The sequence below is a fragment of the Panthera onca genome, chromosome F2 (genome assembly GCF_046562875.1).
Source record: "Panthera onca isolate mPanOnc1 chromosome F2, mPanOnc1 haplotype 2, whole genome shotgun sequence".
In the NCBI taxonomy this organism is placed as follows: domain Eukaryota; kingdom Metazoa; phylum Chordata; class Mammalia; order Carnivora; family Felidae; genus Panthera; species Panthera onca.
The window spans coordinates 6507840-6525193 of record NC_138356.1 but is presented as its reverse complement, the minus strand read 5'-3'; the positions used below and the strand labels follow the sequence as shown (position 1 = coordinate 6525193).

General features: G+C 41.5%; 1 protein-coding gene across 2 annotated transcripts in view; it reads left to right on the top strand.

Annotated features, from left to right (window-relative positions):
* LOC132664878 (uncharacterized) overlaps positions 1-9696 on the top strand; it is a 47796-nt gene extending 38100 nt beyond the window's left edge. For both annotated transcript variants that reach the window (XR_014136515.1, XM_081792182.1), the window contains exon 3: positions 9340-9696. Coding sequence is in view for 1 of the 2 variants with exons in the window: in XM_081792182.1 (XP_081648308.1) it covers positions 9340-9527 (188 nt within the window). In the remaining variant the exon portion in view is untranslated. The remainder of the gene's footprint in view (positions 1-9339) is intronic.
* Positions 9697-17354: the final 7658 nt, after the last annotated feature.

The window sequence follows — 17354 nt, the reverse complement described above, 5'->3', positions numbered from 1 at the left end:
AGGTTTTTTTCCTGCTTTCTCCTCTAGGGTTTTGATGGTTTCCTGTCTCACATTCAGGTCCTTTTTCCATTTTGAGTTTATTTTTGTGAATGGTGTAAGAAAGTGGCCTAGTTTCATTCTTTTACATGTTGCTGTCCAGTTCTCCCAGCACCATTTGTTAAAGAGACTGTCTTTTTGCTATTGGATATTCTTTCCTGCTTTGTCAAAGATTAGTTGGCCATACATTTGCGGGTCTAGTTCTGGGGTTTCTATTCTATTCCATTGGTCTATGTGTCTGTTTTTGTGCCAATACCATGCTGTCTTGATGATGACAGCTTTGTAGTAGAGGCTAAAGTCTGGGATTGTGATGCCTCCTGCTTTGGTCTTCTTCTTCAGTATTACTTTGGCTATTCAGGTCTTTTGTGGTTCCATACAAATTGTAGGATTACTTGTTCTAGCTTCGAGAAGAATGCTGGTGCAATTTTGATTGGGATTGCATGGAATGTGTAGATAGCTTTGGGTAGTATTGACAGTTTAACAATATTTATTCTGCCAATCCATGAGCACTGAATGTTTTTCCACTTCTTTGTATCTTCTTCAATTTCCTTCATAAGCTTTCTATAGTTTTCATTGTACAGATATTTTACATCTTCGGTTAAGTATATTTCTAGGTATTTTATGATTCTCGGTGTAATCGTGAATGGGATCAGTTTCTTTATTTGTCTTTCTGTTGCTTCATTATTAGTGTATAAGAATGCAACTGCTGTCTGTACATTAATTTTGTATCGTGCAACTTTGCTGAATTCATGTATCCGGTCTAGCAGACTTTTGGTGGAGTCTTTCGGGTTTTCCATGTAGAATATCATGTCATCTGCAAAAAGTGAAAGCTTGACTTCATCTTTGCCAATTTTGATGCCTTTGATTTCCTTTTGTTGTCTGATTGCACTCTCCCAGCACTCTGTTAAACAACAGTGGTGAGAGTGTATATCCCTGTTGTGTTCCTTATCTCAGGGGAAACCTCTCAGTTTTTCCCCATTGAAGATGATATTGGCTGTGGGATTTTCATAAATGGCTTTTATGATGTTTAAGTATGTTCCTTCTATCCCGACTGTCTCGAGGATTTTTATTCAGAAAGAATACTGAATTTTGTAAAATGCCTTTTCTGCATCAATTGACAGAATCATGTGGTCCTTTTCTTTTTTTTTTATTAATGTGATGTATCCCATTGATTGATTTGCAAATGTTGAACCAGCCATGCAGCCCAGGAATGAATCCCACTTGATCATAGTGAATAATTCTTTTTATATGCTGTTGAATTTGATTTGCTAGTATCTTATTGAGAATTTTTGCATCCATATTCATCAGGGATATTGGCCATTAGTTCTCTTTTATTGCTGGGTCTCTGTGTGGTTTAGGAATCAAAGTAATGCTGGCTTCATAGAATGAGTCTGGAAGCTTTCCTTCCATTTCTCCTTTTTGCAACAGCTTGAGAAGGATAGGTATTACCTCTGCTTTAAATGTCTGGTAGAATTCCCCTGGGAAGCCATCTGGTCCTGGACTCTTATTTGTTGGGAGATTTTTGATAACTGATTCAATTTCTTTGCTGGTTATGGGTCTGTTCAAGTTTTCTATTTCTTCCTGTTTGAGTTTTGGAAGTGTGTGGGTGTTTAGGAATTTGTCCATTTCTTCCATGTTGTCCAGTTTGTTGGCATATAATTTTTCATAGTATTCCCTAGTAATTTCTTGTATTTCTGAGGGATTGGTTGTAATAATTCCATTTTCATTCATGATTTTATCTGTTTTGGTCATCTCCCTTTTCTTTTTGAGAAGCCTGGCTAGAGGTTTATCAATTTTGTTTATTTTTTTAAAAAAACTGACTCTTGGTTTCATTGATCTGCTCTACTTTTTTGATTCTATATTATTTATTTCTGCTCTGATCTTTCTTATTTCTCTTCTTCTGCTGGGTTTGGGGTGTCTTTTCTGCTCTGCTTCTCTTTCCTTTAGGTGTGCTGTTAGATTTTGTATTTGGGATTTTTCTTGTTTCTTGAGGTAGGCCTGGATTGCAATGTATTTTCCTCTCAGGACTGCCTTCGCTGCATCCCAAAGCACTTGGATTGTTGTATTTTCATTTTCATTTGTTTCCATGTATTTTTTAATTTCTTCTCTAATTGCCTGGTTGACCCATTCATTCTTTAGTAGGGTGTTCTTTAACCTCCATGCTTTTGGAGGTTTTCCAGACTTTTTCCCGTGGTTGATTTCAAGTTTCATAGCATTGTGGTCTGAAAGTGTGCATGGTATGATCTCAATTCTTTTAGACTGATTAAGGGCTGTTTTGTGACCCAGTATGTGAACTATCTTGGAGAATGTTCCACGTGCACTTGAGAAGAAAGTATCTTCTGTTGCTTTGGGATGCAGAGTTCTAAATATATCTGTCAAGTCCATCTGATCCAGTGTATCATTCAGGGCCCTTGTTTCTTTATTGATCCTGTGTCTAGATGATCTATCCATTGTTGTAAGTGGAGTATTAAAGTCCCGTGCAATTACCACATTCTTATCAATAAGGTTGCTTAGTTTGTGATTGATTGTTTTATATATTTGGGGGCTTCCATATTTGGCACATAGACATTTATAATTGTTAGCTCTTCCTGATGGATAGACCCTGTAATTACTATATAATGCCCTTCCTCACCTCTTGTTACAGCCTTTAATTTAAAGTCTAGTTTGTCTGATATAAGTATGGCTACTCCAGCTTTCTTTTGACTTCCAGTGGCATGATAAATAGTTCTCCATCCCCTCACTCTCAATCTGAAGGTGTCCTCAGGTCTATGAGTCTCTTGTAGACAGCAAATAGATGGGTCTTGTTTTTGTTGTTGTTTTTTTAATCCATTCTGATATCCTATGGTTTTTGGTTGGAGCATTTAGTCCATTTATTTTCAGTGTTATTATAGAAAGATATGGGTTTAGAGTCATTGTGATGTCTGTAGGTTTTATGCTTGTAGTGATGTCTCTGGTACTTTGCGTTCCTTGCAACATTTCACTCACAGAGTCCCCTTAGGATCTCTTGTAGGGCTGGTTTATTGTTGATGAATTCCTTCAGTTTTTGTTGGTTTGGTAAAAGCTTTATCTTTCATTCTATTCTGAATGACAGACTTGAGGGATAAGGGACTCTTGGCTGCATATTTTTTTCTCTTCATCACATTGAAGATTTCCTGCCATTCCTTTCTGGCCTGCTAAGTTTCAGTAGATAGGTCTGCCACTACGCTTATAGGTCTATCTTTGTAAGTTAGAGCCTGTTTATCCCTAGCTGCTTTCAGAATTTTCTCTTTATCCTTGTGTTTTGCCAGTTTCTCTGTGATACATCATGCAGAAGATCAATGCAGGTTACCTGAAGGGAGTTCTCTGTGCCTCTTGGATTTCAATGCCTTTTTCCTTCTCCAGATCAGGGAAGTTCTCAACTATGATTTGTTCAAGTACACCTTCTGCCTCTTTCTCTCTCTTCTTCTTCTTCTTCTTCTGGAATTCCTATGATACGGATATTGTTCCATTTGATTGCATCACTTAGTGCTCTAATTCTCCCCTCATATTCCTGGATTTTTTTTTATCTGTCTTTTTCTCAGCTTCCTCTTTTTCCATAATTATACCTTCTAATTCACCTATTGTCCCTCTGCCTCTTCAATCCGTGCTATGGCCACCTCTATTTTATTTTGCACTTCATCTGTAGCATTGTTTAGCTCCTTATGACTATTTCTTTGTCCCTTGATCTCTGTAGCATTAGATTCTCTGCTGTCCTCTATGCCTTTTTCAAACTCAGCGATTAATTTTATGACTATTATTCTAAATTGTTGTTCCGTTATATTGCTTAAATCGTTTTTGAGCAATTCATTAGCTGTCGCTACTTCCTGGAGTTTCTTTTGAGGAGAATTCTTCCGTTTCATCATTTTGGGTAGTCCCTGAGGTGACTCCAAACTGCAGGCACTTCCCCTGTGCTGTCTGTCTCACAGGATCCCCCTTAGGATCTCTTGTAGGGCTGGTTTAGTGGTGACGAATTCCTTCAGTTTTTGTTTGTTTGGGAAGACCTTTATCTCTCCTTCTATTCTGAATGACAGACTTGCTGGATAAAGGATTCACGGCTGCAGATTTTTCCTGTTCATCACATTGAAGATTTCCTGCCATTCCTTTCTGGCCTGCCAAGTTTCAGTAGAGAGATCTGTCGCTAGTCGTATCAGTCTCCATTTATATGTTAGAACATGTTTATCCCTAGCTGCTTTCAGAATTTTCTCTTTATCCTTGTATTTTGCCAGTTTCACTATGATATGTCATGCAGAAGATCGATTCAAGTTACTTCTGAAGGGAGTTCTCTGTGCCTCTTGGATTTCAGTGCCTTTTTCCTTCCCCAGATCAGGGAAGTTCTCAGCTATGATTTCTTCAAGTACACCTTCAGCACCTTTCCCTCTCTCTTCCTCCTCTGGAATACCAATTATGCGTATATTATTTTTCTTTAGTGCATCACTTAGTGCTCTAATTCTCCCCTCATATTCCTGGATTTTTTTATCTCTCTTTTTCTCAGCTTCCTCTTTTTCCATAACTTTATCTTCTAGTTCACCTATTCTCTCCTCTGCCTCTTCAGTCCGAGCCACGGTAGTTTCCATTTTATTTTGTAGCTCCTGTATCACATTTTTTAGCTCCTCCTGACTATTCCTTAGTCCCTTGATCTCTGTAGCAATAGATTCTCTGCTGTCCTTTATACGGTTTTCAAGCCCAGCGATTAATTTTGTGACTATTATTCTAAATTCACTTTCTGTTATATTGTTTAAATCCTTTTTGATCAGTTCGTTAGCTGTCGTTATTTACTGGAGATTCTTTTGAGGGGAATTCTTCCGTTTCGTCATTTTGGATAGTCCCTGGAGTGGTGCGGGACTGCGGGGCACTTCCTCTGTGCTGCCTGGAGTAACTTGGGTTGGTGGGCAGGGCTGCAGTCAAACCTGATGTCTGCCCCCAGCCCACCACTGGGGCCACAGTCAGACTGGTGTGTGCCTTCTCTTCCCCTCTCCTAGGGGCGGGATTCACTGTGGGGTTCCGTAGCCCGTCTGGGCTACTTGCACACTGCCAGGCTTGTGGTGCTGGGGATCTGGCGTATTAGCTGGGGTGGATCGGCAGGGTGCACGGGGGCGGGAGGGGCAGGCTCAGCTTGCTTTTCCTTCGGAGATCTGCTTCGGGAGGGGCCCTGCAGCCCTGAGAGGGACTCAGACCTGCCACCAGAGGGATGGATCTGCAGAAGCACAGCGTTGGGTGTTTGCGTGGTGCAAGCAAGTTCCCTGATGGGAACCGGTTCCCTTTGGGGTTTTGGCTGGGGGATGGGGGAGGGAGATGGCTCTGGCGAGCACCTTTGTTCCCCGCCAAGCTGAGCTCTGTCGTCCGGGGCTCAACAACTCTCCCGTTGTCCTCCAGCCCTCCCGTTCTCCGAGCAGAGCTGTTAGCTTGTAACCTTCCGGATGTTAAGTCCCGCTCGCTGTCGGAACACACTCCGTCCGGCCCCTCCGCTTTTGCCAGCCAGACTCGGGGGCTCTGCGTGGTCGGCGGGCCGCCCCTCCGCCCCGGCTCCCTCCCGCCAGTCCGTGGAGCGCGCACCGCCTCTCCGCCCTTCCTACCCTCTTCCGTGGGCCTCTCGTCTGCGCCTGGCTCTGGAGACTCCGTTCTGCTAGTCTTCTGGCAGTTTTCTGGGTTATTTAGGCAGATGTGGGTGGAATCTAAGTGATCAGCAGGACGCAGCGAGCCCAACGTCCTCCTACCCCACCATCTTCCCCTATCTCTCAACACATAGGTTCTTTATCCCCCCTGTGTTGTCTGGAGTAACTTGTGTTGGTGGGCAGGGCCACAGTCAGACACGATGTCTGCCCTCAGCCCACCGCTGGGGCCACAGTCAGACTGGTGTGTGCCTTCTCTTCCCCTCTCCCAGGGGCAGGACTCACTGTGGTGTGGCCCCTGTCTGGGCTACTTGCACACGGCCAGGCCTGTGGTGCTGCTTCGATGGGAACTGGCCAAGGGGGTATTAGAAGGGGAGGGTCTGCAAGGCGCACAGGGGCTGGAAGGGCAGGCTTAGCTAGCTTTGCCATTGGTGGTCCCCTGCAGGAGGGGCCCTACAGCACCATGAGGGAGGCAGGCCAGTCAGAGATGGATCCACAGAAGCACAACATTGGGCATTTGGGGGGTGCAAGCAAGTTCGGTGATGGGAACTGGTTCCCTTTGGAATTTCAGCTGGGGGATGGGAGAGGGAAATTGCACTTGCCAGTGCCTTTGTTCCCTGCTGAGCTGAGCTCTGTCTTCCTGGGCTCAACAACTCTCCCTCCTGGAGTCCTCTCACCCTCCCTGCTCTCTGAGAGCAGAGCTGTTGACTTTTAACATTCCAGATGTTAAGTCCCACTGGCTGTCAGAACTCACAGAGTCTGCCCCTCCACTTTTGCAAGCCAGAATTCGGGGGCTCTGCCTTGCGGGGCGGGCTGCCCCTCCACTGCCCTGGCTCTCTCCCGCCAATCCGTGTAGTGTGCACCACCTCTCCGCCCTTCCTACCCTCTTCCGTGAGCCTCTTGTCTATGCTTGCCTCCGGAGAGTCCGATCTGCTAGTCTTCTGGCAGTTTTCTGGGTTATTTAGTCAGATATCGGTGGAATCTAAGTGATCAGTAGGACGCGGTGAGGCCAGTGTCCTCCTACACTGCCATCTTCCCCTCTTGAAGCAACTTCTCAATAGACATGTCTCTTGTGGTAGGGAAATAAAAGAAAAATAGAGTATTGGGAATTCATCTAGATAAAATGTTTCTGCACAGTGAACTGAATTATCAACAAAACTAGAAGGCAGCCTTCAGACTGGGAGAAGTCATTGCCAACATCATACCTGATAAAGGGTTAGTATCCAAAATGGATTAAAAAAACTTATAAAAATGAACACCAAAAAAACAAATAATCAACTTAAAAATGGTCACAAGGCAGGAATAGCCATTTTCTGAAGAAGATAGAGAGATAGCTAACAGACACATGGAAAGATGCTAAAATCACTCACCATTCATTCTTTTTTAAAAAAAATTTAATGTGTATTTACTTTTGAGAGAGAGACAGAGGAGTGAGTGGGGGAGGGGCAGAGAGAGAGGGAGACATAGAATCTGAAGCAGCCTCCAGGCTCTGAGCAAGAGGTCAGCACAGAGCCTGATGAGGGGCTCACACCCATGAACTGTGAGATCATGATCTGAGCCGAAGTCGGACGCTCAACCGACTGAGCCACCCAGACGCCCGCCAAAGGTTTTAGACTGCTGTGTTCTCATTATTATTTGTTTCCATATATTTTTCATTATGTTTTCAAATTTCTTATTTGGCCCATTTATTCGTTAGCAGTATGTTGTTTAACATTCACGTATTTGTGGTTTTTCAAAAAAAAAAATTGTGGCTGACTTCCAGTTTCATAGCATGGTAGTTAGAAAATAATCATGGTATTATCTAAATCTTTTTGTACTTATTGAGACCTTATTTGTGACCTAGTATGTGATCCTCCCTGGAGAATGTCCCATGTGCAGTTGAAAAGAATGTGTAGTCTGCTTCTTTAATATGGATAGTTCTGAATATATCAGCTAAGTCCATCTGGTCCAGGTGTGTCTTTCATAGCCATTATTACCTTGTTGATTTTTGCGTAGATTATTTGTCCACAGCTGTAATTGTGGCCTTAACATCTGTTAATACTGTTAATGACTTCCTGTGTATTTGTTACTGTTCTGTGTATTTGAGTGTTCCAATTTGGGCATAAATGTGTACAATTGTTAGATCTTTTTGTTAATTAGACCTCTTTATTATGATAGAGCGACCTTATTCATCTCTTGTTAGCCTTTGGTTTAAAATCTAGTTTCTCTAATGTAAGTATTGCCCCTCTGGCTTTCTTTTGACATCCATTTTCATGATAAATATCTCTCCATCCCTTCACTTCCAATGTGCAGGTGTCTTTAGGTATAAAATGATTCTCTTAAAGGCAGCATATTCGTGGGTGTTGTTTTTCTTATGCATTCTGACACCCTATGTCTCTTGATTGGAGCATGCAGTCGACATTCAGAGTGACTATTTTCAGTTATTAATTTACTGCCATGTTTGTTTTGTCATTGCTTATGGAGATTTTCTCTTTTTCCTTCTAGTCTTTGTTGTTTTTGTCTTTCTCACTCAAAGAATTCCCTTTTACTATTTCTTGAAGGTCTCGTTTAATGCTCATGAACCAATATAGTTTTGTTTGTCAGGGAAACTATTTATCTCTTCTATTCTGAATGACAGCCTTCATGTATAGAATATTCTCGACTACATATTTTTCCCATTCAGTGTGTTGAATATATCATGCCACTGGTTTCTGTGGCCTGGTTTCTGTGGGGGAAGTCTGCTGTTACATCATTTGTCTTTCCTTATAGGTTGGACTTCTTTTTTCTTATACTTTCAGGATGTTTTTATTATCTCTATATTTTCCAAATTTTATTACAATATGTATTTGATTTTGGCTTGTTTTGTTGAATTTGATGGGGCTTCTCTATATCTTTTGGATTTGGATGTCTCAGATTATGGAAGTCTTCAGCGATAATTTCTTTTTGGTGCAATTGTAGCTGGGATTTTTTATCTTTCTGCTACATCATCATGAGTATAGAAATGAACAGATTCCTGCATAATAATTGTGTATTCTATAACTTTATTGAATTAATTTTCAATTCCAAGGTTTCTTGGTAGATTCATTAAGGTTTTTTATATAGTGTCATATCATCTGCAAAGAGTAAGTTTTCATTCTCCCTTACCATGTTGGATGACTTTTCTTTCCTTTTTCTTGTCCTATTGCTGTTTACCACTTTTTGTATTATGTTGAACAAAGGTGGTAAAAGTAGATATTTGTACTTCCTTCCTGATCATAGAGGAAAGGTTTTCACTTTGTCACCATTGGGTACATTAGCATGTTTTATTTTTATATATGGCCGTTTTCATGTTGAGGTATATACTTTCTAAACCCACTTTGTTGAGTTGTTAAAATGAACAGATGATGTATCTTGTCAAATGCTTTGCCGCATCTATAGAGATGATCATATGGTTTTTACCCTTCATCTTTTTAAATATGATTTATAAAATTGTTTTACCTGTGAATTGTGAACCACCCATGCATTCCTAAAATAAATCACAGTGGATTGTGATTAATGATGTTTACGTTTTAGGGGCGCCTGGGTGGCTCTGTCGGTTAAGTGTCTGACTTCGGCTTCAGGTCATGATCTCATGGTTCGTGAGCCATTTGCTGAAGGGGAGTTGGTGTGAACATCTCTATGGATTTGTATAACTGCACAGTGCATTCTCCATTTTCAGAGCAGAAAGAAGATGTCTACAAAGGTTTCTACAAGTGCACCCATGGTCCACCTTCAGCTTCACTGTCCTGTGACGCCCTCACAACCCTGTTTCTGGTGAGTCTATCGGGGGCTTCGCTCAACTGTACCTGTCTCAGCCCCTCCAGTCCTCCACCCTGCAGTCCAGTCCTCCCACTGCTGCCACACTGAGGGGCGCGCAGCACGAACAAGCTGAACTCATCTTCAAGATTCCCATGTGGAGCTGAAGTGTCTGACTTTGCGAAGTGGTTATAGACATCACTTCCATTTCAGGAAAACCACTCCTTGCAGGAAAGGGTCAGGGTTAATTTTGGAAAAACACAAAAAATAAAAACAAAAAAACTTCCCAAAGATATGTTTTACTTAGCCCATATGAATGGGCTCCCCCATCTTTGGGTCCAGACTGATGGAATATTGGGGAAAGTGTTCTGGGAGGCACCTATTTGGGTTGAAATGACTGATCCATACATTGAGAGGTACAAGGATATTCCCCTCATCCTGTCTAATTGGGGTGATCTGAAAAGTCAACTTACTCCAGCCATTCTGTGTCGCTGTGTTCTCCAGTGTAAGTGAAGATGCTGGTTTTGCCTAAAGAGAGGAAGAACTAACCTGTCAGGAAACAAGCACATGGGGCATGCTCCCCAGAAAAGGCTGGACTAGGGATGGAAATGGCCTTGGGTGTATGTCTGAAGGAAGAACATGAGACCCCAGATCCTGTAATTAATAGTGAGTGTTCCACATCTCCTATGGAGTGCCAAGGTGAATGTCAGAGGACCCCACTCCTGTCCCAAGTTTATGCAGAGAGAGGGAGGGACTGGCCTTGAGTTTGCCAGATGAGCTGACCACCAGCACATTCCTCTGTGACTCCACTGTGGTGGTGGGCATGAGGCAAAGGTCATTCCCAAGCAGGCATTCGGGAAGTGTGGCTAGAGTGGATGTGTCATGTCTCACACGAGTCAGCACACCAGTTCAGGTCTCACTCCTCTATCTGACCTGGCTCCCTTTGGCAGGTATTGGGGGGGATGATATTTAGGCTAAAGACACCAGTAAGAGGAGCCAATTTGATGTAAGCTTTGAGCAAGCCCAACATCAATGACAACCATCCCATTAAAACCCATCATTGCCTACTTCCACTAGAATAAACTAAACTTCTCAAATGCCCTCAACACACAGAACACACTTTTCCTCAATAATTCCCACTCTCAACCAGACTTTTGGTCTTTACAAGTACTTATCCTTCCATCTTTGGAAATACGTTTGGCAAACGATGTGTTTTAGCTACCCTATGCACTCATCGTTGCCTGGAGAGAAGAAAGCCACGATGATGTGACTTTCCACACAGGTTGCCCTGTATCTTCCCAGCTGTGTCTGGCCAGGGCTCACTTTACTCCTTCTGCTTTGGGCACAGAACTGGGGCTGCATTTGCTAGTCACAGTCTTATTGACCCACCACTTGCTAACACACCAGATTTAAGAACATCCAGAGTCTTATGACACACCCCAAATATGAAAGATGAATAATTAAGAACACTCGCCAAATAAACCCCAGAGAAATGTCATCTTGAATATGTCACATGATTCACAGACCCTCAAAGCCAATGATGACCTAGGAGTTAGGATTCCCAATGGATTTGAAAGGAGACATCGTTAAAAAAATGCTTTAGCGAGCAATTACAAATGTGTTTGAAACAAATGAGAATAAGCCTCAGGAAAGGAAGAAAGGTGTAAAGAAGTACATAATCAACAACTACAACTGAAAAGTATAATGACTACAATTTTTAAAACACACACACACACATACACACACACACACAACACAAAGAATAAAACCTAATATTTATGTCACAGGAATCTCAGAAAGAGAAAATATAAAAAAGTAGGGACTAAAAATATATTTCAAGAGGAAAATCAAAAAATTGTTTCAGGAAAACATGGCTGATTTCCCAAATTTGACAAAAGATGTGACCCTAATGATCTAAGAAAATGAGTAAATACCAAAGAGTTGAAACCTCAAGAAACCCACCAAGAAACATGCCATGGGCTACACTATGCTCCCACCCCATTCACAATTTTCCAATTCTATCCCCATAAGCTTGCATGTGGGGCCTTGGAAGATAACGAGGTTATGTTAGGTCACAAGTTTAGGACCCTCATGATGAAGTTAGCATGCTTACAAGGAGAGATGCCAGAGAGCTGGCACTCTCTCTCCATGCACACATACAGGGAGAGGTCATGTGAGCACAAAGCCAGAAGGTGGTCATCTGCAAGCCAAGAAGATGAGTCTCCCCGGAACGTGACCACACTGGTGCCCTTGTTGGATTTCTACCCTAGACAACTGTGAGAAAGTGCATTATGGATATTTAGCCATTGGCTTAAACTTAGTGTATTTTTACACATTGCAATAAAGCAAGATTCAGAAACTAAAATACATGGTGAATTGGACTTTATCAAGATTAAAACATTTTGCTCTTTTAAAGAGCCTGTTTATTAGCTAACTTAATATAACATATAATTATATTACTTATATAAATAATTAATATAATTATAATTATACAAATAATAAATATAATCATTATAATTATATTAATTATATAAATAATAAATATAATCATTATAATTATATTAATTATATAAATAATAAATATAATCATTATAATTATATTAATTATATAAATAATAAATATAATCATAATTATAATTATATTAATTATATAAATAATATCATAATTATAATTATATTAATTATATAAATAATAAATATAATCATAATTATAATTATTATAATATAATAGAAATTATATTGAAAATAATGTAGGGACACCTGAGTGGCTCGGTCCGCTAAGTGTCTGACTTTAACTGAGGTCAGGATCTCCTTGTTCATGAGTTCGAGCCCCGCATCAGTCTCTGTGCTGACAGCTCAGAGCCTGGAGCCTGCTTCAGATTCTGTGTCTCCCTCTCTCTGCCCCTCACCCACTTGTACTCTGTCTCTCTCACAAAAAAAAAAAAAATAATAAACATTAAAAAAATATCCTGTGATTAGGATAAAAATACAAGCTCTACACGAGGCGAACATGTTTGCAAACCACACATGTGACAAAGAACTTGTATCTGCACAGTATAAAAAAATTCAGAATGCAACAAAGAGTAACAACAAATAATAAGGAAAACATTTTCCAAATAGGAAATGGACAAAAGACATGAAGAAACATTTCAGCAAAGATAACATACAGGTGGCATAAGCACATGAGAAAATGTTCTACATCACTAGCCATGAGGTAAACACAAATGACAACTGACTGAGTAATCACTCCCCACCTGTTAGAAGAGCTGGTTGAACTGAAACAGTGAAAAGATAAAATGTTGGAAAGAGGCGGCTCTCTCATGCATTGCTGGTGGGAATGTAAATAGCACAGCCACTCTGGTAAGACAGTTTGCTAGCTGAACCTAAACCCTACAACCTAGCGGTCAGGTTCCTGGACATTTATTTATCCCAGAGAATTTAAACTTAAAATTCCACAAAACACTGGGCACAAATGTTCACTGCAGGGTAGTGTGTAATAGCCAAACCACTGGAAGCAAACAAAATGTCCCTCGAATGGATAAACAAAGCATTCCATCCACGCTAGGGAGCCCTACACAGTGATAAATAACATATATATATATATATATATATATATATATATACACACACACATACATATGTGTATATATATGTATATATGTGTATATATATGTATATGTATATATATATATATATATAGGTATATATATATGCAGATATATACATATATATGTAGATGTATACACATATGTATACACATACGTATATGTATATATCTACATATATATGTAGATATATATGTATGTATATGTATATATATGTAGGTATACATATATGTATGTGTATACATATGTATGTATGTATATATATGTATGTATATATATACATATATATGTATACGTATACACACACACACACACACACACATACAAAGTAAACTCAGCTAAACAGTCTTCTCAGTGGAGATGCAGAGCCAGGAGGGAGGCATCAGCATAATGTTCAAAATGAAATGGAAACATCATTCACTTACATTTCAATACAGGCCATGACATGGAGACACACGTCAGGGTTCTGGTAGATAGGAAGCTGCTTCCAAGGGGAATGCAGGCAAATGGTGTGTATAGAGCCAATGAAGCAGGAGTCCACTTCTGGGATGAGACTGATAAATGAGGCAGAAAACTGGTAAAGTTTTTAATGCTGGCAGAGGTCACTGGCTATTGTATAGCATGAGATCATTGACATTGCCCCTGGGGGGAGAAAGGTTTTGCGTCTCTATTCTCCTAGGCTTGTGGCTTAGTTTTCTCTTCACTTGTGCACTTGAAAGAGTCCTAACAGGTCGTCATTGTACACAGTAAGTCAGAGTCGCCAGAGTCCAGAGTCCCTTGGTGGGCTTGTGTGATGGTGCCCTTACCATGACCATGAAGTCCACAGACGAGTCTTGTGCTTTTCCTGTAAGTCCTGCTTCTAACAGGTCCAGTCTGGGGGTGCCTATTTGCAAGTCCTCAGGTGAGGACATGTGATGAAGGCTGGACATTGGGACTAGCCTTCGATGATCCATATTTCCACGACTCCCTGCTCTCCTTCCAGTGCTACGTAGGTTCGTGCCCTTGATGCTCTTTTTGTATAAACCCTTGACTACTTCGTCTCTCTACTCCTCCTCACCCTGTATGGCAGTCCTGTGGCTCCCCTTGAAACCTCAGGCATAAGTTTTCTTGCCCACCTCGGCACACCGGCCCTCCAGATCAGGGTCTGGTACGCCTTGCACGTTCAATAGATGCTTATTGAAAAATCACACAGGTGATGCCCTGTCTCTCACCAAAATAAATAAACATTGAAAAGAAATTGAAAAAAGAAAAGACAAATCGCACGGATGAGTTGGGATCTGAGGCACACTGTGAAGAAAACATGGGGGGTGGGAGGTAGTAGAGGTGGAAAGGCGGCTCCACAGAGTTGAAGGACATGACAAAGTCACGGTGGAAGGGTGGACTTGAGGGTGGGACCCATGGTGGTGTAGTCCAGGTAGGGCCATGGGAAGGGCATGCAGAGCTGAAAAGCACCGGCATTTCAAGGAGGAGGGAGGCGGAAGGAGTCTCGTATTCCCATTGTGTCTCCCTGTCCCTTAGGGCTGCCCTAGCGGTCACGGGTCACGAGTGGGGAGGGTGCATAGCTGCAGATGTCCACGGTTGCCAGGAACGTGAGGGAGAGTGAGGAACAAACACAGAGGCCTAGGAGGCAAGAGGGAGCACTAGGTTCACGTACAGCCGTCTCCCTGCAAAACCAGCTTTGCAAAATCTTCGTGGGTCTCTTCCGGGGTGACAGGGAGGTCTCTACTTGGGGAGGAGACACCCGACAGTTCCCCTCCCACTGGCCTGGACTCTGGAGCCCTCTCCCTGGCTCCTGGCTGTCAGGCTGGTGGGCTGGCTGTCAGACCATCTGGTGGGCTCACCGAGGTGTGGTGTTGCAGACCCCGGTGCCCAGCAGCTGTGTCCCCTGTACTCTCACAGAATATTTATTCTGAAGACGTTCATATTTTTGATACTATTGTAAATGGCATTTAAAAAATTAATTTCCAGTTGCCTGGAAATTGTCTGACATACAATGTATATTTGTATGTTATTCTCGTATTTTGCAATCTCACTAAACTTTCTTGTCTGAGCCCCACTGATTATATACGTAGGATGGCAAAGATTGTCCCTACCTGTTAGGGTCATTTGGAGGATTTAATGTAAGGGAGTCTGATATAAGTACTCAATAAATGTTAAGATGATGGTGATGATGATAATGATGATGGAGTTTGAGCTTATTTTGTGTGTGTGTGTGTGTGTGTGTGTGTGTGTGTGTGTGTGCGTTTTTCTCCCTTATTAGACCATAATCTCCCTGAAGTTAGACATTGCATCTTTATTTTTAGACAGTGGCCCTACCCCCCCTCATTACTAGGTACTCAATAAATCTTTGGTACTTACCGATGAATCGTAGTGCAAATGGAGAGAAAGATATTGAGGGAGGAGGTACTAAAGGAGACAGAATAAACAAACAAAAAAAAATGTCTAGTCTTTTAACCGAAAATGATGGAGAAGAGAGGGAGGAGGTGAGTCTGACTTTTAGGTCTCTGGCTTGAGGGAACGGTGGATGGTAGCCCCATTCACCATCGGCGGGGCCAAATGAAAGGTTTTGGGGAAAAGGAAAAACACTCAGAACTTCTGAGTTGAACGTGGCAATTGCACATCGAGGGCTGATGTAACCAGAGTTTTGATCACATGTGTATCTTTATTTGAGCCCTTACGATGCTCTACTTTGGGCCCACGTTTGGGAAATTTGACCGCACCTGATTTTCTTTTTTTGTTGTTGTGATAAAGGACACATATACAAAATTTCCCATGTTAAGTCTATAGTTCAGTAGTGTTAAGTACCTTCATATCGTATGGCCGTCACCGCCATTTATTTCCAGAACTCTTTTCATCTGGTAAAACCGCATCCCTGTGATGGTGCCTGTCTAGAAAGGTAAGTTCCGTGACTCGTAGTAGAAGGTGGTTTATAAACAACATGATTTTTCTGGAAAACTTAAAAAAACCCAATGATATCATAGTGATGGTAAGTGATTTGTGACTTTTGTGCGAAGCTCTTATGATTAGAGTTATTTTTTATGCCACCGTCTAGTCAAATATCCAAATTGGTGCAGGTTATCGTAGGCAATTGCTCTCTATTCTTTCTGGAAAGGCAGGGGGTGTGATGGTATCTCTGGGCTTTATGTGCAGGTTTTTTTTGAGAAATAAACTTTTTAATTTTAATTTTTAATTTTTTCCTTAAAAATCATTGTACTCTTTTGAAGTTAAAAGAACTCGGTTCCAGAAATCTTGAGTCAGGTATTGGACATTTCGGATAAATGATTCTATTGGTTATATTGAAATCAAGGGCAGGCCAGGTGCTCTGAGGCCAGGTGAATCTGGTTGTCTGTGAAATCCGGACCAGCCTCCACCTTATTGGTTGGGACTCCTAGTGGTCTTTGGGGCTGGTGAGAATGAGAAGGCAGGTCGTGATCCCCACGAGACCTTGTACCATAGTTGATACAAAATGTGGTTGTGAAATTTTAAAAAATCATAAAATTAAAAAAAAATCATAAAATTGCCTTTGCTAGTGAGATGCCCTGTGGGGGTGTGTTTTCTGGATTTCTGAGAGGGAGATGGAGGCAGATCATGAGATTTCCCTCACAAATACGATGTGGGTCCTTAGGGCTGTTGGAACATCCAGCTCCAGAAATACAAATGGTGACAGTGATGGGTAGAGTAATAACACATAGGAGGCTGCAAAGTGTTTTGATTCAGGCTATTTTTATGAAGGCTACAAATGTCACTGTTCCTTTCAATGAAAGAAGAATGCAAGGTTACCGCATTCTGCCTGGGATTGCGCCTGGCTGGGGCTCCCTATGTCTCCAGTGCTGCTGGATGGTTCAGGGGACAGCTCCATCTGAGAGAGGGGAGGGAGTAAGGCAATGATACGTTATTTTAGGATTGGTAAATGATTGTTCTCTGGAAAGGGCCCATTACATTTAAATAAGTTTTTCTCCCAAATCCCTGTTTTGCTTGCACAAAGATGTCTAATAACAAATTCTCTTTTTACTGGTTCTACAAGGTCCTCTGGCAACGCAAACATGGCCAAACCTGTCCTGTCACCCTTTTCCTTTTATATATCTGTGACCCCTGAAGTTACAGGTCAAGTTGAAAGCAAAGTAATCACGGTGATTATTTCACCGTTACATATGAATGAGCCAATTTTTGAAATGAAGCCTTTGTCTTTTATTTTGTCCTTGTGCAGATGAAGCTATCAAAAAAGTCACTGAATGGTTCTCTTCGATATGTATTAACCTTCAAAATGTCCTTCATCAGGCTTTTCAGTGATATCTAACTGGGCAAAGAGGGAAGAAAGGAGAGCCTAAGAGGA